This window comes from Camelina sativa, chromosome 10 (genome assembly GCF_030686135.1).
Source record: "Camelina sativa cultivar CO46 ecotype springtype chromosome 10, ASM3068613v1".
NCBI classification, from domain to species: Eukaryota; Viridiplantae; Streptophyta; class Magnoliopsida; order Brassicales; family Brassicaceae; genus Camelina; species Camelina sativa.
The window spans coordinates 20421142-20445417 of NC_141889.1; the positions used below are offsets into that span (position 1 = coordinate 20421142).

The window sequence follows — 24276 nt, forward strand, 5'->3', positions numbered from 1 at the left end:
CTCATACCCCAAAAAAAACAATTATAAACCCTTAATATTTAATTTTTCTTTGATAATTGATTTTTCTATTTGTAGTAGTGCCGGGAAACCAATGTTTTTTATGGTACTTTTGGAACATAAAACTAATTATAGTGGTATTCTTGAAAACAAAACTTGAAAATGTGATATTTTGAAAAACGTTTTGAGTGAAGTGATTTGTAACCCGCTAATCTTTCACAAAACCAAGTGGAAAACTAGCTAAATTACCATTACTAATCCGCAAAACAAAAATATTTATATTCACAGTACAATAATACAAATGAGGGGTTTGGTGAAGAGTTGACTCTTCAACTTATTCTATACGAATTTGGAATATATATATTCGTTTTTTTCTGAATATTTGTAAAGAAAATTTTCAAACAAAAGGAAGAGAGTTCTTCACCTAAAATAACGATCTCTTGACAACAATGCAAAAGTAAAATATAAAATAAAGGGTTTTGACAAATTAAACAAAAGACAAAAATAAGGTGATTCGACTCATAGACGACGCGTTTCGGCGTTTGTCAATCTTGCCGTCTAATTAATATGCATTCAAACATAATATACGTCTCCTCTCTCTCTCGTCTCTATGCAAGACTTTGTTCTCGATAGGGTTTGGTGACCCACAAACGAACTCGATAAGCAAGCTTAGTCCAAGTCAACCTGGAAAAAAAAAACAGATCACCTGTTAGATATACAATGAAGTGTCCTCCAAACACACGAATTTTAGGCAGTAATTATTTAATTGCGTCTGTTTTTTTTTTCCACAAATCAGATTTCCATTAAATTCAAATAAAGAGTAATTACAAAGCTTTTATACAGAATTATTGTAACACAATTATTACATACGCAGATGTATTCGCCATACACTAAAAAAAATACAGCGAAAGGGAGGTTGACGATGCTTTCCGAAAAGTAGTTTTACTCGCTAACCGTTCATAAAATCGGTTATTGTCCAACTTCATATTTGATTTTCCTCTGTTATGATTTGCATGCAGCATCTTGTGGCTCAACTTTCTTTTTGCGAACCATAATTGTAAACCCAATGTGTCCAAACATAACTCTGAAATGTAGATATAATGGTACCAATGCTTCCGTACCAAAGTCTTTCTAACATATATCGACTTTATAATATTCAGAGAAACCCACAATACTTTATTTGATCTTATACTTTGGCCAACACCATCGTCAACAACACCCAAAAAGCAATGTATTTGAATAGGCACAGTCGGAAGTTTTTGACTTTGCAAATGTAAAAACATTGCCACGGGAGTAAGCCAAGTCGTCTCCATCTATTGAACAAACTGGATCAACAACGTAACCTGAGTATCGTAAAAACAAACACTAATTTCTTGTGACCCTATCATGCCAATAAAGTCGCATCGAAGCTTTGTTAAAACATTCTTCAAACTCCATATCTGCCCATTACCAATAATATATTGTCGCCTATATGTGATCAATCCCTCCATTAATTTCGATATGACAATACAACAACAACCTAATCGATGTAGTCCTAAACCCATCCCCCAAACAATGGAATCACCAAAGGTTACTCCAGGATCCCAAATCTTAATTTGATCTCTGTTTCTCATGTAATAAATATAGAAATGAGATTGAACAGAACATATATGGGAGATGAAACGGCAACCATCGATTGGAGATGGAAAGAGACTGACACAATTACTCTTGGGCTGTGGTTTGAGTAAGGTCAGACATACAATCTTCCAAGAGAAGAGAATGAAAACGCGACTTTGAAGAAAATTCCAACCGCGACAGAGACGAAACAACGACACAACCCTTTTCCGACTCAAATGCAAGACTCCTGGTGAATTTTGGGTGTGATGGAACACCACACTTGTCGAGAATGGTGCCAGGAAAGTTGTCGGACTTAGATATGTCCACACCGTCTTTCCAATGGAGCAAATGATGGGGAGTTGGAAACCGGTTTTGCCAAGATAATTAACTAAAAAACTATACAGAAAGAGAAATTGAAGGACTGGAATTAAGGAGAAAGAGCCGACCGACGCCGGAAAAGCCAGCGCCGGCCGGAAGTTATGGAGATAAAAAAAACGGTTACTATAGAAACGGCACTTTGAGAGAGAGAGGTTACAAAAATCGTTCAACTTATACACCAAACTTACACCCGTAAGTTAGAAATTACAGACCCGTAAATTAGAACAGGATGCTAAGTCAGATTTGTCTTCATTTAATTGTGTCTGTATTAAATAATTACTGTCTTTTGATGGTGCATTATTAATTAATTTACAACAATGAATTAAAGACCACATGCATACAAATCAACAGAATAGCAAATATTACTCAGTTTTATGATTTGTTATTTAATTCGAAATATTAATTCGAAATACATCAATTTAAATATTTCGAATTAAATAACAAATCAACAAAATAACAACTATTAAAATTTAATTCGAAATACATCAATTTTATGATTAACAATTTATTTAATTTAAATTAATAAATATTTGATTTTTTTCTTCTTAAATTTTACAATTCATCATCAATAACTAATAAAAAAATACATAAAACATAAAATGCTTATTTTTATATATAAAAAAAATCTAAAACTTAAGTTAGATAGAAACACAGGGAGTAATAATTTGTGACAATTTGCTACTGTAATCCAGTAATAATATGTTTCTAAACATTTTATCTACATTAGAAGTTACATGACTTTGCTATTGACAATAACAAAAACAAAATAGCTGCAACCTTTTTACCAGAAAAGAAAAAGAAAAAGAAAAAAAGCTGCAAACCTTGTTACGAAAGTAGGAGATAATTTCAGAAGGAATATTTTAATCTTATTTAATTTAATTTAATACAAATTACTAATTGAGAATTCTTTTTTTTTTTCTGAAAACTATAGACTTTCAAGTTGAAAAAATTAAGATAAAATTAGGGGTTTCCTCTACTGACTACAACTCAAATTTAAATGATAAACTATTCATTATAACTTTTGTATTAATGAAAAAAAATATATGTTATATATATATCAGTATTAAGAATTAATGTTTTTTTTTTGTTAATAGGACTTGCCTACTACATACTGAGAGCAAGTTTATTGGGGGGTTCATATAAGGGGAGTTCTTAAATTTTTTATGAATTAATTGTGTACTGTTTGGAATATAAGAACTCATGATCTCTTAGATAAAATTTTCTCTTTTATTGGTAGGTTCTTATTTTGGGTCTCTTATTTTTGAAAATATTGTTTTTTTAAATTTTAAATAGAATAGAAGTGGTATAAATGTGTAAACATTAGAGATTTTATAAAACTAAAAAAATATTCCATTTTTATTAATTTTCAAACATACAAAACATAATAAAACATTAATACATATTACAACAGAAGTGCAATTTATAAATGGAGAGAATGATTAATTTTATAAACCTAGGAAAACAAAAATAAAGATATAGAACTCAAAACCTTGATGTATTGTCCTCACCAGCAACCTAATGTATTGTACTTGTTCTTGTCTTTGTTGGTAAACCGGACAACAAAGAGATTGGTACTCGATTTATTGTACTTGTTCATGTCTTGGTTGATAATACGGATCCTTCTCCTGTAATCAGTCTTTCCATCTACATAATCATGAAAAACATAAGTGTATTAGCGCATCAGTGATCTCTATAACAGAACAAAATGCTAAACTCTCACTCATTAATACTTAACCAAAGGTTATCAAAGTTAAGACAGAACAACAACATATCCATCTACATAATCATGAAAACAGAACAAAAAAGGCATCAATGATCTCTATAACAGAACAAAATCATCTTGAGTCTCAATCATTAATACTTAACTCAAGGTTATCAAAGCTATGACAGAACAAAAAACGTATCCATCTACATAATTAAAAAAAAAGAACAAAATACGAATCAGTGATCTCTATAACATAACAAAATCATCTTGAGTCTCAATCAAACATCTCATAAAGTATAACAACTCCAAAATCACAAGGCTTATACGCAAATCCCTAATTTTCTAACTAACATCAAATAACCCTAATTTAAGATCGAAAATCAAAGAACCCTAATCATAAAACAATCTGTGATTCATGCAATTGTACTAACAAACGTACCTTGTGATTCCAATTGCTTCAATCTCTTCCAATTTATTCGACTGAAACTCGAATCATGCAATTGGCGATTAGCTTCCAAATCGCCATCGCTACTAATCTTCTTCTCTCCAATCCCATCGAATCGCCTTCTCTTCATTCCCAACTGAATCCAAACCATTCTCGGTCCTTCGATTCAAACCCATGAAGCTTCTGATTCCAAACCGTTTTCTTGTTTCGGAGATTCCAATCGCGAGAGAACAAGAAAGAGAGAGAGAGAGAGAGGAAAAATAATAAAATCAATCAGATGAATTTTTTTTCGTTTTGTATTTTCTGTTCGCCCAACAGACAGCTGACACGTAGCAATCTCTTAACCCATGATCCAGTATACTATATAAGAGGAGATCTTACATATTTTCTTTTCTTCTGATTTATTTTTTTTCATCAAAACACTAAGAACTCCGGCCTGAACCCACCGATAATCATGGTCTGACATACATAATGCCTCAGTACGCCGCGTAGCACCTAAATTAATCACTTCTCTTCCTACTTGAGAGGGTACGTGTTTCGAATCCCGACATTGCGATCATCTTCGTTTCGAAGTTTGTTCGGTTTGATGAATCATATCGATGCTTAGCGTGAGTATTTCACTTCCCTCTCGTCTACTAAAAACTTTTGAGGTAAAAAAAAGTTATATACTCCGGTTGTAAAGGTAATTTGGCTAGTGTGTGATTCTAGGTTTTGGTAATTTGGGTCAATCATTTTTTTGTTTGCTTCTCCTCGTGAGTTTGAGGGAGAGAAGACCTCCAGTAATTTCTCACAAGAACCTTTTTTGCATTTCTCACTGGTGTCTTTACATTACGATTTAAAGCAATCTATTATGTTCTTAAAAGGTCCCTCTCTCACTCACTCTTCAGAAGAGTTTGTACTTGAACCTTGTTTCTACTTGTTTGGTTTACATTGTTCCTCTTATTGTTTTTCCTTTTCAGGTGTTATTAGAAGTAATATTTTCTTGTTTGTTTTGGCTGCTCTAGGCATTGGCAGCTAAATGGACGTAGAGTGAATACAATTCTTGCTGGCTTTAAGATCACTTGGACTCATTTTTCTGCTGATAAAGTTAATTGGTTGATATGGTTGCAATAAGCAGACTTCCTACTTATGACTGCTTCTGCAAGCGGGACTAAGACAGGTGATGCTGTCACTGATAACGTAGAGGCTGGAGCGACCACTGGAACTGGAACTACAAACTGCGAGTCAAAGAAGATCATCAATGAGCTAGGCTTGGCTTGTAAAAGCCAGCAACTTCAAGAAGAGACTCTAAAACCGTACCACTGCAAGGAGCCTCAAAAGGGTGCCTGATGTAGATATTGCTTCTAAGGGATCAGAAAAAACATTCACAACTCTTGAAAGTACTGGCTTGTCTTTGCAGTCTGGTTCAGAAGGGAACTGCCCTTTTATCGGTGAGAAAGTACTGCAAGACGGGTACAATTGTCGTAAATATGAGCAGAAACTGGTTAAAGGAAATGAATTTACACATTTTCAAACAAAACTTTAAGTTTCAGTTGCTTTATTATTAGCAATTGAATTGAGAACTGGTACTTCACAATCAAGTAGCAAAAAGGAGGATACACACAAGCAGAATAATCCTGAATTAAAAAGAAGGTATTGTTTGTTTATCGATGTTTAAGATTCTAAATGCATCTAGAACAAGCCATTTGCATCAATGTTCCTTCTGTTTAGTTTGTTATACGATTATTACGAAGAAGGAAGGTGGAATATGTAAACCGAAGTACAGTGCACTGGTTCACACTCAGTCATTGGTTATTGTTGTGAATGATGGATACTGATGGCGTATATATGGACAGAAACCAGTGAAATGCAGCCCTTATCCAAGGTCGTCTTTTAGTTTCACCCTTGTTTCTATTCTTATTTTGGAACTCCCACTTGCTTCAGTCTGATTCTCTTAATGGCCTGTATAGATGTTCAAGTTCTGGTAGTAAATCTAAGTAGTAAATCCGCATAGTTCAGCTCTTTTGACCATTAAAAAAGGCCAAGGCAGGAAAAATTATTAATAGACTGTATAGTTAGTTCTTCAGGCGGCACCAGATTAGCTAGTATACAATGCAATCATTTATTACAACAAGTATAGGAGAGCTTGTAAGACAAGATTGATGGATCTCCTATGATGTATACGACTGGATCCAATGTTTCTGATTCCAATGTTGTTATATGGTATCACCGCGTGAGGACCACGTACTCTAAACAAAAATGGAATAAGCCTACTGCTGCGACTACATATTGTGAAGTAATTAGATTGAGGAATAGTGACCAGGTTGATGTATATTTGATACTTTGGAAAAAATTCAATGCACAATAGAAAGCATGTTGTATTGAAGAAATTTTATCAAAGATAAAGAGTAATGAGAGAACAGTTTCCAGGGGAAGCACATTACATAGGGATAATGTATAAATGCAAAATTATAGCTTTTTATCTTGTTGTATCATTTGAATCAGGGGTTATACTCATAGTGGCAAGAACCATGACCTGTGACAATTATATCCAGATCAGATGCTGATTATTCACTATCTGCTAAGATTAAAGTGATATAGATAAGGAGAGAGCTTACTGGGGTCAAGCTCAGTGATCATGGCAGCACCTTTGAAGTAACAAGAACCACCTTTATGCTTATAATTTTGGTAATAACTATTGAAGGCAAAGGAAGCATGATCCCTGATTGTGTTGGGCAAAAAGCATGGCTGGTTCTCCTGCTGCATTTTGCTGCAGTCAGCTCCACCGCTACCGCATGCCCACGATAGGGCTGCCTGCAACTCATCGTCTGGCGTTTGTTCATCCGCTACGCACTATTGTTCCGACTCTGCCTCTGTTTATACATACACTCACATACATATCTTGTAAAAGCCTAAAAAGGACATACACTAGTGTGAACATTGCAGTGATAGTTTTACCTGAAAATTGCGGAAATGTCATATGACTAGCAAAGGAAGAAGTATCCTTATCAAGAAAGTTGACATCTTTCCCAAGAAGGCAATGAGTGGTACAGAGAGATTCAGATCTGATCTAGTTGATAAGTTTGAGAGCTATAACAATGAGTGCAATTTGACCCCTTTATACTAGTTAGAAAGAATCAGTACTTTCAAGATCTGAGTAGGGAATCTTGGTTTGCTTCAGATGCAATCATGTGCCAGATCTGCATTTAACTCGTTTTGAGGAAGATTTTGTTCTGCTTCTGGAAGCTTTTCGAAACACAGTCACTTATACACTTCCTATCATGTAATCAAAGGCCATAACTATTTGTACACAACATACATGCTGTTTTACAGTTAAAGGGAGTTTGAGTTTTATTCTAAGAATGAATATAATGGAGCTATACACTAGAAATCTGCTATACACACAGGTGGAGATCAAAGATGACAAACTGTCTATACAAAGAGAGTGACTGCGGCTTTCGCAGTTTCTTCGCATACTCAACCAGACGAGGTCTAATAGCGAAAGTGACCTGTGAAGGACAATCAATAATGGACTGGTTCTTGCCTTGACCTCAAGTTGAATTGCAGTGTCATGGATGTTCAAGATATACTACCCGACGTCAAAAAGCTCTCGGGTCGATATATATATATATATATATACTCCTACAAGGGAATGACTTTTCAGTCTTCCCTTTTAACACGGTTCAAAGAATCTTGCAACCGCTGTGTAGAGCACTTCCTCTTCAAACGGTTTTGATACATAACCATCCATGCCACATTTCATGCATTCTTCGTGAGTAGCCTGTATAACATCAGCTGTCATTGCTAATATCGGGACGTGCCAACTACTAAATTTACAGAACAATTCAGCAGAAACTTCTCCAGAAGCTATTTTCTTGTTGATTTCATACTCCAGATCACGGACTCTCCTCGTTGCTTCAAATCTGCACAAAAAATCATAAAATTACTAGGGACCACATTCAAGAAATCAACAAGCTGAAGGGACCAGATCGAAAAATAGTTAGTTACCCATCCATTTCAGGCATCTGGAGATCCATGAAGCAAGCCTCGAAGTTGTGAGGCGGCTTAAGCATTTCCAATGCAGCCTTGCCACTCTCAACACATGTAACTATAGCTCCATATTTCTTAAGTGCACCTTCGGCAACTCGTCTGTTCACCAGATTATCGTCCACAACCAGAATCTGCTTTTCTCTGAGCAAGTGTCCAAGATTTCTTCGTTTTCTGTTTGGTTGCCTCTTCTTGCCATTGACAAGTGTTTCTTGCAAGCAACATATTAAGACACTCATCCGAAGGGGCTTTATTACTACCTCATCGATGAGACCAGAAGACTTCATCTCACTTCGCTCAGTAAGAGTTGCAGAGGTCGCCAAAAGTAAAATCTTGGGGATTCTTGTTAAGGTTACTTTGCTAAAGGTAAACAACTTGTCAAGTGCTGCAAAGTCTTTCTTGTTCCAGGCGTCTTTGTCAATTAGAACCATAGCCAAATTGTCTAATTTGCTGCAAAGAGTCCAGAAAAAATTGAACGCTTTTAGTGAACCAACTATAATCTCTACAAATACAGCTTTCTTGCAAAGCAAAGCAAAGCAGTTGGAAAAGTAAAGAAAAACAGACACTAGTACATGTAAAGTACCTGACACAGGTGCATGCCAATCTAAGACTCGAAACAATGTCTGCAGATATTCCCAGTCTCCGAAGATGGTAACTGGTCACCTCAGCTCGAATGTTTCTGTTATCAATAACTAATGCTCTCAATCCTGTAAACTCTTGAATAGCTAGATCGAATCGTTCCAACTTAGTAACAGACGAATTTGTTTCTGCTTTACTGAAAACTCCAGTAAATGAAAAAGTACTGCCTATCCCGGGCTCACTCACAAACCCCATCTCTCCTTGCATGAGTTCAACCAGACGCTTGCTTATGCTTAAACCTATGCCAGTCCCACCATAAGTCCGCGATGTGGAACTGTCGGCTTGCATAAAAGGCGTGAATATTCGGCCTTGTGCATCCACAGGTATGCCCACTCCGGTGTCCTCCACTGTAACTAGTAACTTGATTTTATCAGAATTATGATTCTCAGTGCTGTAAAATGTCTTGAAATTCTTCCAGCTTCCACATGCATTTACAGCAGGAAACCCGCTAACTGTCTCACCGGACTCACTGCATCCTAGCGCTAGTCTCTGTTTGAGCACTGCATCTTCGATACTAAGAGGCTCCCTCACCTCATCTGCAAGATGCACCGAGATAAATATGTGTCCTCTTTCCTGTGTGAACTGTTATTACAGAAAGAACAAGTGAGTATTATAGTGGTCAAGAAGTATGTCGTTTTGTAAGATGGAAGCCATTTATCACCTTGATTGAGTTTCCAACCAGGTTTGTAATTATCTGCCGAAACCGACTTGGATCACCAACTACAACATCAGGAACTTGACTAGAAACATAAACGGCCAACTGTAACAAGAAACCAAGATTTCATTAGATATGGAATTTGTTTGCTATTTGAAAACATTAAGAAGCTGGAAGGTCATGCAGTTTCTAGTATACCTCAATTCCTTTTTCATTTGCCTTGCCAGAGAGGAGAGATGAAACATTATCCAGAATAAAACGCATATCAAAAGGCACATTCTCAAGCTCGAGCCTTCCTGATTCGATCTTTGCCTGATCAAGAACCTCATTTATGAGTGATGTAAGATCCTTCCCACTTCCGTGAGCAGTTTGCGCATAGTCCATCTGCTTTGCATCAAGATCCGTGTCCATCAGCATTTTCAGCATTCCTGTAACAGCATGTTTGAACTTTTCAGCTGATTTTCTAGAGAACATGCAATGACAAAGCTGGATCAGTAGAAGAAGTACCTAAAACTCCATTCATTGGAGTCCGTATCTCATGAGAAACAGTTGCTAGGAACTGCAAATAAGAAGCAATTCAGTTTTTAAAAAATGAAGCATTTCAGTGACAAAACAACTCTTGTTAACAAAAAAAAGGTTTGAGACTATTTGATTCACATAGTTGATAGTTCACCTGTGATTTTGCAACGTCAGCAGCCTCAGCACGGGCTTTGAGTTCCCTCATCTTCTGACAGTCCTCTTCAACTGTCGCAATTCGATTGAGGGCTTCATTGAATATATAACCAACAAGAAAAGTAATAACCAGAACTAAGATCGACGGTGTTATCGCTGTCCAAGGAATGGGAAGTTTATGCTTAAACCTATAAATGAACAATGCCATTTTCATACTTCAGGAAAGAGAGAAGTGAACATATCTTACAAAAATATCACAAGAATTAAGAGTTAACCTGCAGTGCATCTCATGATTCCTTGATGGATCACCAAAATCAAGGCTACTTATGTGCTGTTCACTTGTATCTCCAATTTCTGAGCCATACATCTTAATTAGACCTGAGGCGTTAGTTGTGTCATAAACATCCACAGCAATCGTCTGTTTGCTGGCAAGTTGGTGTAGAAGTTTCTCCACCAACGATGGCATATCGTATGATGCACCAAGGTACCTGTTTTAGGTGTACCGTATTAATATTTTCTAGTACAGAGATCAGTCTTTGCTACATAGGTTCAGTTTCTTGTGTCCAAGAATCATTTTCTATCAGCAAAAACCATTTATTTTTAAAGTAAAAGCAGTACCCAATAGTTGCTTCAATACGTTGTTCTTCTGTAGCATCGGGCACTAGGCTCGTGTCATACACAGCAAAGGTCAACACGACGCCAAGATGATTTGACTTAAGAAGCTTAAATGGAGATGTTAATACTCCTTTTCCTGATGCCCTTGCCCGCAAGATGTTTTCACGGTCTTCCTGCAAGACAGTAAGACTTTTGAATTCTCTTGTAGCACATTGGTTTGGCAGTAGGACAGGAAACTTTTAAACGTTACTGACTTCTCCAGACATCATGTCGACCGATACAATATGGGAAACAGTTTCTTGAGCAAATATAACTGGCGCATATTCGTCTTGAGTAGGTGCTGGGTCAAAATTTTCAGGGACACAATCTTGGACAACTGTCTGGTCCTCAGTTTCCATTTTCTTTATTGACCATCCATGCTCCTTTTCAAAGTTCTCTCTTTCCGAGTGTGGGACTTTTAAAGCATACGCTACACCACTTGTAAGAGGCCTCTCAAAGTTTGTTCTCTCAGTATATTCTTCAAATGTTTTCTGTAAATGTAAAAGACAATGATGATTAAACATAACCTTGAGATACGAAATGTAAGTAGCAGTAAGAAAAACACATCACCTGATCAATGGCAGAAGGGGATTTCCCATGGTGAAATGTAGATACAAGAATAGACAAGGCATGAACATGGTTGAGGCTAACATTGAACTGATCTTGTAACACGCGGGCTCTTTCATCACACATGTTTGCTAAAGTCTCCCTTCTTTTCATTATGATCTCCTCATTGGTGTCCCAAAACCACCATACGGAGAAGGAAACTCCTCCTAAGATACCGAGGAGAAGGATGTTCTTCCTCCATCTTCCAGCCCCTCTAGAAGAAGTCTGAGCACGTTGTTGCTGCTTCTTTTGACCTAAAGGCTCTTGCAGATGCACTCTTTCTTTACTCTCAGTTGGTGCTTTAGAATGAAATATAAAAATCTTATGGCACAGTAACACACCAAGGATTAGACACCACCATGCATTTCTTATATAAGATGATGATAAACCCTGATCCGCCCCATCTTCATAGTCTTTTTCTTCAATGTTTTCGGGGTTTTCGGGTTGATGTAAACTCTACCAATAACCAAAACATTCAAAATAAACTTTTGTGAGAGCTAGATAACCAAATTTGAAGGCTTCTTCACATATGCTAGAATCCAATGTTATCTTACCTGCTCAAGATTATTACAGAAATGAGATGTTGATGAGACAGAATGTGCTACGCCTGAAGGATGAAGATTCCAGGGAACCCCTCCAGTCTCTTGTTTCTCGGAAAGCATATTTAGGGAACATGTAATACCATAATTTGCCCAAATTCCAGGGGTTGATTCCTTACGACATTCAAAGGATAATACCTGCAACAGATGCAGAGAATGGTAAAGTATTTCACTTTAAGGCAAATCAGAAGCTCAAACAAAGTCAATTTCAGATAAAATTACCTGATCTGAATCAGAGAACAAAGAGACCAAATAATGAATCTCACTCTTGGTAACGTTTTGATGTCTATACAGCACCTTAGCTTCTCCATTACAAGAACATCTCTGCTCCTTCTGAGTCCTACCTAACCGTGAGAACATAACCAGAACGATAACTACCATAGAGCCACACAGAATCAAGAACAAGAGAGGCTTTTTAAGCCAATTCTGGCCACTGCTCGATTCCTTTGCCTTCTTTGAAGTAAGATTCGAGAGTTCACAAGTTATAGACATGGTCGACTTCTAGAAAGAACACTAATCTCAGATTCAGCTAGTGGGGTTGGGGTGAACTCAGATCTCTCCGAACCCAGAACTGTAAAACTCTATCAACAGAACAACAATCTCATGATGTAAAGTTGAGTTCTTGAAACCACCCCAAGAAGAAGCTGTGACATAGCCCGATGCGGAAAGATTTATTTTTGTTTGTTGGGTTCTCTTACTTAAGACGCAAGAGGACAAGATGAACCAAGCCCAGTGGTTGCAATGGGAGAAAGACATTGTTCAGTAAAGAAATGGAAAAGAGAAAAGGACAAAGCTTTAACTTCTTCTTTCATGGTTTCAGAGTAAAAAAAAATGTTCAAGCTTTCTCTCTCTTTCTCTGTTTCTTCTATTTTCAAGATGCTTGTGTGAAGAAAAAGACCCAGCTGGTGTCTCTCATTACCCAACTGGACTCAATGATCAGACTCTTTGGATAAAACAAGTGCATTTTGTTTGGAAATTATTATGACCAAAAAGAAAAATAAAATGTCACTTCTCTTTTTTTTTTTTTTTTTTTAATCTGATATTATTGATAATATTGGAAAGTATACATTGTAAACTACATTTTAAGCCGGCGGAAAACATGAATATTCTTGGAGTCTAAGGCTTAAGGCTAAGCCGACGGACAACGGATAAGTTCCCGGAAACAACTAAAACTTACAACAAGAGAAATTTAAAGCAGAAAGAGAACAAACCCAACAACTAAACCATAGACACTTCTCTCTTTTCTCTTTTACTCTATTTTTGATTATTATTTATTTATTTGTCTTTTTGGTGAAAAAATTAGAGGTTTTGAGTCTATAATTTGAGGTTTTGAGTCCATGATTATCTCATCATCTAGGTGGGGAAGGTATTACACAACATTTTTCAGTTAAATAATAAAAATGGATTGGCTAATGACAAATATAAATAAACTCAACTAGACTACCAAGAATCAATAAAAGTGGAATTGTTTATTTGTTTGTTCTTTTGTGTCTTTCGAAAATTGTTTGTTTTATCACCATAGTTTAAAATATAACGATGAGTGGGTTTTAAGAGAAGTGGGTAATTGATTGATTCTACATAGACACCTCTTATTTCTTTAATCAGTTTATGTATCTTTGTCTCCCAACCATAGTTTAATGATTCTCTGAGCCATTTTGTAAGAAACTACTATTCTTGAATCTTGAAGATTGTGATATTAGTATAACTAATTTATTTAGAAATCTACATGCATAAATTGAAATGGATTCAGATAAATAATCAAGTGGTTGGTGATAGAATTGTTGTTGTATGTTATCCTCATTCAAATTCATACTCGATATAATAATACATGTAGTTGATTAAAAATATATTTTGAAATGGTCAATCAAGCAAAAGTTTTAGAAGTGGAGGGTGGGATCGATTGACCCTATAAGTCTATAACCTTTATTAAATGGGACTAGACTACAAACTTGAATCAATTGTAATGTTAGACCCATTTTTTTCTCTCTCTAATATTTGCCGTTTTCTCTCTATTAAATCTTTGTTTATTCATTGTATTCACAAAAATGCCATTATTTATGATTTATTTGAATTTCTTGCGAAAATGTTTATTACATTCATATCCTCATCTTCTTCTTTTATTTACGGTTGTACCACCGCAATCAATTTTCCAACAACTATGAACAACCAAATTTGAAGCTCTTAATGCTTCCACAACCTGAATTTGTAAGCTTAAATAACAGTTAATGCTAAGAGAACTTCATTTTCTTCCATCTCCTCTCCATTTTAATCATAGAAAACATTTATCTTGTTATATATCATGATTCTTGGATAGTGATTAAGTTGGCGCTGGGTTTCTTCCGTGGTGACTTAAGACGACATCCTTGGTGTTTGACATTGCGAACAACCACCGTTAGGTAATTTTCCGGTAGATTTCGTGATTTTCCTTGTGTTTTTGTTGAAATTAGACTTCATTTATTAGTCGACCCATCATAATGTAATATAAAGTCTATTATTTGGTCAGTTTTGCAATTTAAAGTTTATCGAGTTTCGAGCCCGTATACTAAAATGTCAGTCTCCTTAATTTCATTTGGAAACAAAAAAAATATGTCTTAGACTGCATTATAATATTTCTAACGGATACTTCCTTTACAGTCTACTGAAGTGTATTTTTGCAATTGACCAAATTATTGACTTTTTAGTCCAGACTGTCAGACGAAGTCTTCGCATGAAAAAAGGTAGTAGACTTCTATAGTGGTTAGTTTTGCAATTGACCAAAATATAAAAGTATTGACCATAATATTATTTATAAAAAAAATTACCAAGTTGACTGCAAAAGAAGTCTACTAGTGAAAAAATTAAAATGTTGGTCAACTCCAAAAATGACTAGGGCAGACTGCAAACGAAGTCACCATTTCTGGAGACTTCGTAAGTAGTCTAATTGGGAAAAGTCAAATTTGGTCAATTGCAAAACTAACCACAACGAAGTCTAACTTTTATAGTTGACGGATTTACGAAGTCTACTTGTTAGATAGAAGTCTACTACAAAGTCAATAGTTTGGTCAATTGCAAAAATAACCAGTGTAGACTGCAATCGAAATTAACTATTTGAAACTTTCAAAGAAGTCTACTCTTTTTTATGTTTTGAATTGCAAAACTGACCCAAAAATTAACAAAGGAAGACAACAAAAGAAGTCAACAATAATAGTAGACTTCAAAAGGTGTCTGCTTTATTAAATTGTAATTGCAAAAATAGACCACAAGTAATAGACTTCACAAGTAGTCTCTGTATAGAAACTTGTTTATGTATACAATGTTGACATCAACATGAAGTCCTCAGAATTTGAAAACCAATTTGCAACAAGTTGGTGAATAATTTTAAAGATTTTCTTGTTGTACTCTTTGACATATGATATGTACTTGCTTCTATATGTTTTTGAAATGATTATGTATTATACATATGGAGAAATCAAGTTTTTGGTTTTCATAGGAAATTAGGTTATTAAATTATACTTATTTAGGAAGTCAAACTGTTGGATTTATCTCTAAAGTCTGTACAATTGAAATGGTCTTAATTGGAAATTTATAAAGAATTTTTTTTTGATTTTTTAGTTCGTTTGTGTTATATCGGTTATGTAATTGCCTATGTATATTTTGACGATGATAAATTTTTTATACTTTTTGCTTTCCTTAGAGGGTTGAGGGTTTAGGGGTTAGGGTTTAGGGTTTAGGGTTTAGGGTTTAGGGTTTATGGTATTTTAACTTGCTGCTTATTCTTTCAGGTAAATGGCGCAAATACCTGTTGTTTTCGGAGTATGGCTGACGAGAAATGGGTCTTGGCATTTGACATGGATGGACGCAAAGGTGGGAGAATGTTTTTTTTGCGGCACGGTTGTACATACGCTGAGCTTGTTGAAATGACTGTAGAAGATTATCTGATTGACAAAGAAACAGATATGGTTCAACTATCGTATCCCTTAACAGAGATGATGCTTCAGCAATTGCTTCAAGATACCCCTCCAGTCTATGTCACAAATGATAGATCAGTTCAAAACTTGATAGATTTTAGTTGTAGGAATGTTGTTCGCCTTTGCGTCTCTACGCAGTGCATGGATGGACATCCGGTTATGCCGCTCAACTCTCGTTATGTTGACAATGGAGAGCCAACAGCTGAATTTGGTAACGATGTAGAACCAGGTGCCGATGAGTGTGCAGATTAATGTGCAGAAGAATGTCATGAAACTGATCATACAGATGAGAAGCCGAAAGATGTTGATGACATGGATTTCGATTACAGTGAGTACGGGAAATTTAAAGATGAAGATGACGAAAGAGATGGAGATGACCTTGGACTAGATGCTGAAGAAGGGAAACCGTTTTTTGGTGGTATTCATGGACAGTTAAATAATCCTTGGATAGACCAACTGAAAGTAGGTCAATGCTTTGCATGCAAAGCTGACGTCATATCTGAGATGCGTATGACCGCGGTTATGTTAAAATTCTCTTTCTAAATTAAGAAGTCCACAAAGTCTTTGTTGGTGGTAATATGCTCTGTTCCATGATGCACATGGAGGGTCGTAGCCATTGTGACGAATGATCCAAACACTTTTTGGGTCACCAAATATCTGAACGTCCATATATGTTCTATTGTGGACCCTGTAGCTAACCGTAAGCGTTGCACCTCAAAATATATTGGGAGGCTTTTCGTCGACCGTGTAGGAATAGTTGGATTACACCACTTCGTACAGGGATTTACAATATGCGCAAGAATATGTGAGAGGAAGCGCGGAAGATGGATATTCAAAGTTGCCTTACTGTCTTCGGAAAATAGAGCAGTCAAACCCGGGCAGTGTCGTTGACCTTGTTGTTGATGACGAGCATAGGTTTAAGTATCTTTTCATATCTTTCGATGCTTCAATCCGTGGTTTCAATTACGTTAGGCGAGTTATTGTGGTTGATGCGACCCATCTCACTGGCAAGTATGAAGGTGTACTGTTAATCGTTTGTGCACAGGATGGTAACTTCCAGATATTTCCGTTGGCTTTTGGAATTGTCGACTCAGAGTGTGATGCTTCATGGAATTGTTTTTTCACCAAATTAAGTGAGTGTATCTCTGATGAATATCCTTTGGTTGTAGTTTCGGATAGGCACAGTTCAATAGCTAAGGCATGTTGCAATGTTATCCCATGGGCAACACGAGGGATATGTTATTACCATCTTCAACAAAACATAATTTCTAATTTCAATGGAAAGCAACTGATGTACTTGGTGAAAGGGGCAGCATATGCGCATACGCATGATGATTACAACCGCTACATGGCTTCGCTCACTAACATAAATCCGGCTCTTGCAGCGTATTTGAATGAGGCAGATCCAGCTTTATGGTCTTGAGTTTACTGTCCAGGAGATAGATACAATATCAAGACTAGCAAAATTGCGGAATCTATCAACTCCATGCTAAAGAAAGCCAAAGGTTAACCCATAACATATCTCATCGAGTTTATTACGAAAAAGTTAGGTAGGTGGTATTGGAAAAGACGAGAGGATGCACTAAGTCTGACCACCACTTTTAGTCGGGGTGTTGAATATTTATTGGCTGTAAGGGAACATTACGCAGATATGATGATAGTCGAACGCATTGATGGTTGGCGTTTCCACGTTCGTGGTGGGCAACATGACTGTTTGGTTGACTTAGAAGAAAAATCTTGTTCATGCGGGGTGTTTGGTGTTGCGAAAATTCCATGTTCACATGCAATTAAGGCTATCAAGTCCGCTGGATGGCATATATCTACCGTGGTGGAAGCTTACTATAGAAAAGATTATGTTTATGCATCGTACGCGGCTAACATTATGCCCAATGTCGAACACGCTCCGATTGGGCCAGATATCCGATGTATACCTCCAATACCGAAGCGGAAGCTTGGTAGGCAAAATAAGTCTCGTTGGCTTACATGGCTAGAGCTGTCACGTAAAAAAGGTATCAAGTCGCGGAAGACACAAAAGTCATATGCTTGTTCAAAATGCAGACAACCTGGATATACTCAACCTCATTGCGTGAGTAACATTCAATCAGATTATTTATAATGTTGTGTGGCTGTTTTTGGTGGTTATACTGTTAGATCTTGTTCAGGTTGCTGAATCTAAAATCGACGAAACAATTACTTAATATGACATAACTATACTACAAACTTGAAATAGACGAAACAATTACTTAAAAATATACAATATAATTTGGAATTTCTCTTATATTTTCTAAAAAGACACTTTTGTAAAACTTCGGAAAACAAAAATAATTCCGATTAGTTAATTTCTACAAATACTTTAATTAGGAGGTAGAAATTAAATAATATCCAATTTAACAGTATTTTAGCCGTAATTAGTTATTCAAATTTCTAAAAAGTTACAAAGGGGGAAATTTATTTTTGATGAATTCAGTAAGCCTAGTTAACCAGAATCAACCTTAAGCTACAAACATGCACTTGTTTGGGGTTTGGTGACTACTGATTAGTAAATGATCAAAAAGGTATTGAAGTGGTTTACTACTAGAGTTGAGATTCAATGCTTTGGGGGAGCAGACTTGACGCTTAGGTTGCCACGTGGGAGTTCTAGATCTCTTGTGTGGAGGGACAAGGGGATGATAGTGTTATTACAAGACACTAACTAATGTCTCTTCTCGGACAACGTTTCTATCTTTGTCTTTTTCTCCCCCAAGAGCTTAATCTCTTACCAGGTTCAAGATAACGAGCTTCACGTGTATTTGATCGTTTCTAACCGAATCCAAAATAAATAAATAAAAAACAATACAAGTACAAAAACACTGTTTGATCTGAAACAAATTGAAGTCGATGGAACTGATGAAACCAGAGTAACCCACATGTAGTAGATTAGCCAAACTTTTGTGAAGCAAGAGTGACAAGTAAAAAAGCAGAATGACCTTTGGCTACATTTTATACTAAGGTTAATACAGATAGAAGGAAATATAGTAATGTAAAAACAAACAACAAGTCAGACTATGTTTAATTCTTCAACATTTGCTAATACAACAGCTCCAATGAACAAACAGAGGCTTGCCTGTATATATAGTTCCTGACATAATAATAATAATCCACAAATATTTTGGATATAGAGTTGGGTTTCTACACTGAGTCAAAAACCGTTAACATTGATGATACAAAAGCTCTTACTCTTGTCTCTTGCAGCGACAGTGAATGATAATCAATCAGTTCCTGCTTCAGTGTGAAAGCAACTCCTCTGGTATAGCAGCTGGGTCCAAGTCCCAACAGTTTCCGGGCACACCACTAGTTTCTTCTTTAAGAAACCAAGATGGCACTTGATGAGAAAACCGCAGCATCTCTCTCCTCGGTATCCACTTTCTGCTCTCCTCCGTACCTCTCCTGCAATACACGGTTTTGTAACCCTCTACTTTCACCAGCGGGGCGATGCAAACCCCAAACTGTTCAGAATATTCATCAAGGATCTCAACCATTTCGTACTGGTGCCTCACTTCGTCTGGAGTTGAGTTGTTCCAGTTTGGTGACCAGTTCTTGTACACAGCCCAAATATCTCCGGTTTTGGGGAATATCCTAACACAACCGCCTCTTCCTGTTTTCTTGCCTTTCAAGAGATGGGAAAATATGTTAACATGGTCAACTATGTCAGTGTTTCGTATCCTGAAATGTCCACATGACTTTGTAAACCCGTACTGCACCCATTTCATTGTACCAAACTCGATGTCTGTCTTGGAGCTCAAGTAGGCTATGTCAATCTTAAAAGGTTGCACGGAGAGTACTTCCCGGACCATGCAATATAACCGTGGCATACCATCATCTTCATCATAAATTGCCCATATTTGCCTAGCCTCGAAGCACTCCTCTGCTCTGTTTTTATCAAAGTCATGGAAGTCGGAGTCTGGAACTGTTATAGGCCCGTTTATTTTCCGAGCAGATTGATGACCAGAGGAAACTGTTTTTCCTATTCTGGATACATCATCCCCTACCTTGGAGGAGGCACTTATTTGATCAAGGGGAGCCGCGTCCATAGTAGCCGCCGTTGCCTCTGAAGCCAATCTCATAATCTCTAGTCTTTGCTTAATATCTGTTTTAGCTTTGTTAATCAATAGCTTTCGCGCATCCAATCCTGTTGCAGAAGACCACCGTCGCATTGAACCATAACTTTGCCCAGGATGTTTAAACTCATGTTCCATGTTTGTATCCAAATTTGTTGCTTTTGATTCTGGATTAGATTTTGTAATGTTCTCAACAGATCCATTACCAGATGACCCCAAACCAATATTCCTCTTCTTCTCAGGTCTGCTGGCCTTAATCACTGACAGATCAGCAGACCAATTGGCTGGGCTTGGATATATCAGCTCAGAGGCCATGCTTTTCATTGAGTTCGTCCTGTTAGGGCCTTCTTTAACTTTTTTCCTTCCCCTACAGGCTACCCCATTGGTGGGCTTATAAGGATATCCATTGGATACTGACGACATGCGGTTTGACTCCAGATTCCCAGGAGGTGTTCCCACATATGAGCTCCAGTCATATGACTCATTTGTAACATATTCATATCCATGTGCAGGATACTGTCCTAAGAAATACGTAGAATTGGTAGGCATACGTGAAACAGCATCATAGCCATGACCTCCATAGCCATTACTTGTTGCATGAGATGGAGCTGCATATTGAATTGATGCACTAAGAGGAGCCGGCCCAGTCTCCAGAGCAATAAATGCTCCTCGGCAGTTCTTACATGACAGCCTCTTATTCACATACTTCCGCAGATACTCGTATTGCACTTTGCAAGAGGTGCATACAGTCCAGAAAGTATCAAGTCTTTCTGAAACTGGTGGACAACAATCGAATCCTGCGGGTGAGGGAGCATACTCTGTACTGTTCTTCTGGACCACCATGGAATCGATAACTTTCTTTCTTTTGTAATAAAAAGTGCTTTTCTTAAACTCAGCTGACAGGAAACTCCAAGCTTCAGATATGATCTGAAATGCCCCGTTAGCTCCAAGGCATTTGTTCTTGTCGGGATGGAGCAATACAGCCATCTTCTTGTACTGTTTCTTCACTTCTCTTTTTCCAGCTGATGGTTTTAGTCCGAGAACTGCATAGTAATCAATCTCCCCACTGCGCCTACTCTGAGAAGCTAAATAAACTTCGTACGTCGTGAGCATTTGAGACAAACCCTCCAAATCTGGAAACAGTGACTTGGCCCTCAACGCATAACTCCTTGCCCCTGAAAAATCCTTCTCAGCAAATCTTCTCTCAGCGATCTGCTTCGCTTTAAAAGCCTCTTCTCTGTATGCTTCCATGTAGAAATCAACTCAATTTCACCACCAAAAGTTCTGAAAAAGGAAACTAAGACCGTTCTGGGCAGCTAAATCGCACAAAGTTGTCCATTTACACGCACCATATATACCATTATCTGCAAACAACATTTCACCAGAGTAAAATTAATACCTTCGGGTCACTTCACTACAACATAACCCAATACTTAAACCAAAGAGCTCAAAACACAACATTATTATGACAATCCCAAGAACCCATCCCAATCACTAAAAAGATCACACCTTTGCTCAAAACTTAGGACTCGAGATCAATCTCAAGCTTAAAAAAAAAAAAAAAAACCCACTTCTCTACGGCTAACACTGATACAATAACAAAAACCCTCGAGTAGATTTGGGTATCTAAAAAAAGCCTCATCTTGAAGTCAAAGTAGCTTAAAAATCTCTCCTTTTTTTATCAGTTGAAACAGGTACATCATCAAATGTAAGCTATTAACTTCAACACAAAACCTATCAAGTAAAGATTTACATTAAAAACCCTTTTACTTTAGATTCGCTAAAACATCTCAACACACGACAAAATCAAATTCATCTTAAAAGAGCGAGAGAGAGAGAGAGAGAGAGAGAGAGATACAAGAAGCGATCTTACTGGGTAAAAATGGGTAACAACAATGCTGGCGAATTCTTCTTCCAGAGCTAAAGAAACAGATCAAGCTCTTGCAAAAAGAGAGATTTGTTGTGGATCTAACAAACTATAAATTAGGGTTTCAGATGAAGTGAAGAGGTTTCTTCGATTGACATATACACATCGCGGAATGGAATTTGCCGGCGAAAAACTCGAGAACTTCTTTTTTTTTTGCCGTCGATCGGAGAAATCGAAAATTTAGGGGAAAATTAACGATAAAAAAAATAAAAATTGGATTTTTATGTTTTTGGGTTTTTTATTTTTGATATATTTTGGTTTTAAGTAATTTTATTCACCAGTGAAAGTAAACGATGCTAATTTGCTAATTGTACTACTTCATGCTATCGTGCACTGTAATGAGCAGTGCGCATATTTATATACACATTTCTTTAATTTTGTTTTAAATCATATATCTAATATTTCGTTTCTTCATATAAAATTCTTAATGAAAGAAAAGGAGGCAAAACTTGAAAACATGAAAAAATAGTCTCCCGCCAATGTCCACACAAATTTGCGCCAACATGATTTTAAAGCATATGTAGGATCAGTTATATGGTTGAGCTTTTGGCATGACAAGATTTTAAGGTATGTAGGATCAGTTACGGTTGAGTTATTGACATGATATCACCAAGCATTATGTTTGTATTGGGGTGATGAAACAAAGACATGCTTGGCTTAATTAAGATCAGTGGTTGTCTTTCGTCCCTACTATTTGATATCCCCTTCATTGAATTGAAGATTGGTCAGTCTAGGGTGAGAGATGTTGGAAAGGAGGGTTCAATTTGAGTTTCCTTTTCTTGCTAGATCGCGGAGTCGAGGGATAGGGTCTCAATTATCTAAAATCATGCTATTCCAGAGATAAGTTCTAGGATTCGACGGGCTAATGCTTTGGTTGAATAAAGGAACTGCTAACTCAGGTCAAGAGCTCGAGGTCATCTTCATCACGACAAAGGAGTAGTTCTTGTTAGCGTCGGGTATGGTAGACTAGATTTTGGGTTTTCGATCTACCTCTCGTTTATCAGATTTCCTTTTCGGTGGTTTTCTTCTTTCGTCCCGACCCTTTTCCATAACTTTGTATTCCGATAGATCCAAAAGTCCAATGCCATTTAGATAGATGCATAAAAAATGTGATGGATGCAGAATTGGTAAAGGATGCAGAAGAAAAAACGAGTCGTAGAGAAAAATGATAGATAGAATCATATAGAAGCAATTAAGAAGAGATGAAAAGAATGTGAAAACCCTGAAAATGGAAAAAGCCATGGAAAGAATGTAAAAACCCATGAAAACACAACCCTTTAAACAATAAAAACTTTATGTATTTGCTTTTTCATCTAGGTGGATATATGATATGTTAATTTCTTAATGTACTTGTTCCATAGCAACATATTTCAAGAGTTGATTTCAATAATAACTAACACAAATGATCGAGTGAGAAGCATTGACTAAAGAAGACCTCTCGCACAAGGAGCAAATTTCATTTGTAAAAATCTATTGAGACAGCTCAATCGAACTCGGTAAGCTGATCGAGTACAATTGGACAGATCGGCTATCATTCGAGATGGTAAACTATGATAACTTAATAACATGTGGACGAATAACACATGACCAAAAATGCATAAATTAAAACTATGTGTATTGGTAGGTTTTTGTTGAGTTTGTCATAATTAAAATAAATCAAAAAAGTAATTTTTAATCAAAAAAGCCAAAAATGGATTCTAAAAGTTTCTCATTTGAGAAACCCATGAGAGGCTGTGACATGGTGAGTGGTGACAAATGTCACTTTTTAAGTACGTAGATTTTATGATCATAAACTAAATCCTTAATAACTTCTTTAATTGATTAAATAGTTTAAATATTGTTATTTTTATTTTTTTTTGGTAAATCATTAAAAAGATAAGCTATTTAACAAATTCTATTATGCATAATGTTAAATTATACATTCATATTATTTTAAATTAATATAAGTTGATATAATAAAAAATATTAGTATGATTAAAACAAATTATGAGAGTTGAAAAAAAATATATTAGTATTGTGACATTGTGACTAACTATATTAGTATTTCTAATTATGTTATTGATACAATATGATATATGGTATAAAATATAACTAATTAATAAAATTAAATATATTTAATAAGTAATTTTTTATTTCTAAAAAATATTAATATTAATATTTTTTATAATTTAAGATAAAATGCAAAACAAAATAACAAAATAAGTATTCAAATAAAATAAAATTAAAAATATTAGGTTACATTAAAGATACTGATATTATATTAATTAGAAACTCATATTAGTTTCTCACCAATGGACACACAAAGTTAAGTAAGGTTTTTGAAATTTTTCTAC

The 24276-nt window shown here is 36.2% G+C and overlaps 1 protein-coding gene, 2 long non-coding RNA genes, 1 other non-coding gene and 2 pseudogenes across 5 annotated transcripts; 2 read left to right on the forward strand and 4 right to left on the reverse strand.

Annotated features, from left to right (window-relative positions):
- Positions 1-3298: 3298 nt before the first annotated feature.
- On the reverse strand, positions 3299-4370 carry LOC104719280 (uncharacterized). The gene is made up of 2 exons (XR_015568372.1): positions 4116-4370; positions 3299-3615 (listed from the first exon to the last, which is right to left on the reverse strand). It is a non-coding gene; the product is annotated as an uncharacterized LOC104719280 (long non-coding RNA).
- A 149-nt stretch (positions 4371-4519) lies between these two features.
- Positions 4520-6597, forward strand: LOC147936292 (uncharacterized). The gene is made up of 2 exons (XR_015568618.1): positions 4520-4729; positions 5126-6597. It is a non-coding gene; the product is annotated as an uncharacterized LOC147936292 (long non-coding RNA).
- Positions 6459-7249, reverse strand: LOC104719282 (glucan endo-1,3-beta-glucosidase 1-like; annotated as a pseudogene). Its single transcript, XR_015568617.1, has 3 exons — positions 7059-7249; positions 6719-6973; positions 6459-6636 (listed from the first exon to the last, which is right to left on the reverse strand). The product of XR_015568617.1 is annotated as a glucan endo-1,3-beta-glucosidase 1-like (transcript).
- Positions 7250-7382: 133 nt separating this feature from the next.
- Positions 7383-13015, reverse strand: LOC104720481 (histidine kinase 2). Its single transcript, XM_087469397.1, has 13 exons — positions 12195-13015; positions 11928-12110; positions 11338-11829; positions 10983-11258; positions 10732-10901; positions 10389-10601; positions 10115-10301; positions 9949-10000; positions 9640-9869; positions 9448-9546; positions 8731-9368; positions 8109-8597; positions 7383-8023 (listed from the first exon to the last, which is right to left on the reverse strand). Exons 1-13 carry the CDS (start codon positions 12462-12464, stop codon positions 7774-7776), a joined length of 3549 nt encoding a protein of 1182 aa, XP_087325523.1. The 5' UTR covers positions 12465-13015; the 3' UTR covers positions 7383-7773.
- A 2751-nt stretch (positions 13016-15766) lies between these two features.
- Positions 15767-18117, forward strand: LOC147936293 (uncharacterized; annotated as a pseudogene).
- An 820-nt stretch (positions 18118-18937) lies between these two features.
- On the reverse strand, positions 18938-22031 carry LOC104719283 (uncharacterized). Its single transcript, XR_015569188.1, has 2 exons — positions 21890-22031; positions 18938-21380 (listed from the first exon to the last, which is right to left on the reverse strand). It is a non-coding gene; the product is annotated as an uncharacterized LOC104719283 (transcript).
- Between the last annotated feature and the right edge of the window lie 2245 nt (positions 22032-24276).

Bases quoted from the DNA above. Each gene is read 5' to 3' on its own strand.
- LOC104720481 (XM_087469397.1), bottom strand. From the start codon at position 12,464: ATGTCTATAACTTGTGAACTCTCGAATCTTACTTCAAAGAAGGCAAAG. The intron at 10,902-10,982 runs GTCAGTAACGTT...ACTGTCTTGCAG, and splicing joins TCGACATGATGTCTGGAGAA to GAAGACCGTGAAAACATCTT. The intron at 8,598-8,730 runs GTACTTTACATG...GACTCTTTGCAG, and splicing joins TTGGCATGCACCTGTGTCAG to CAAATTAGACAATTTGGCTA.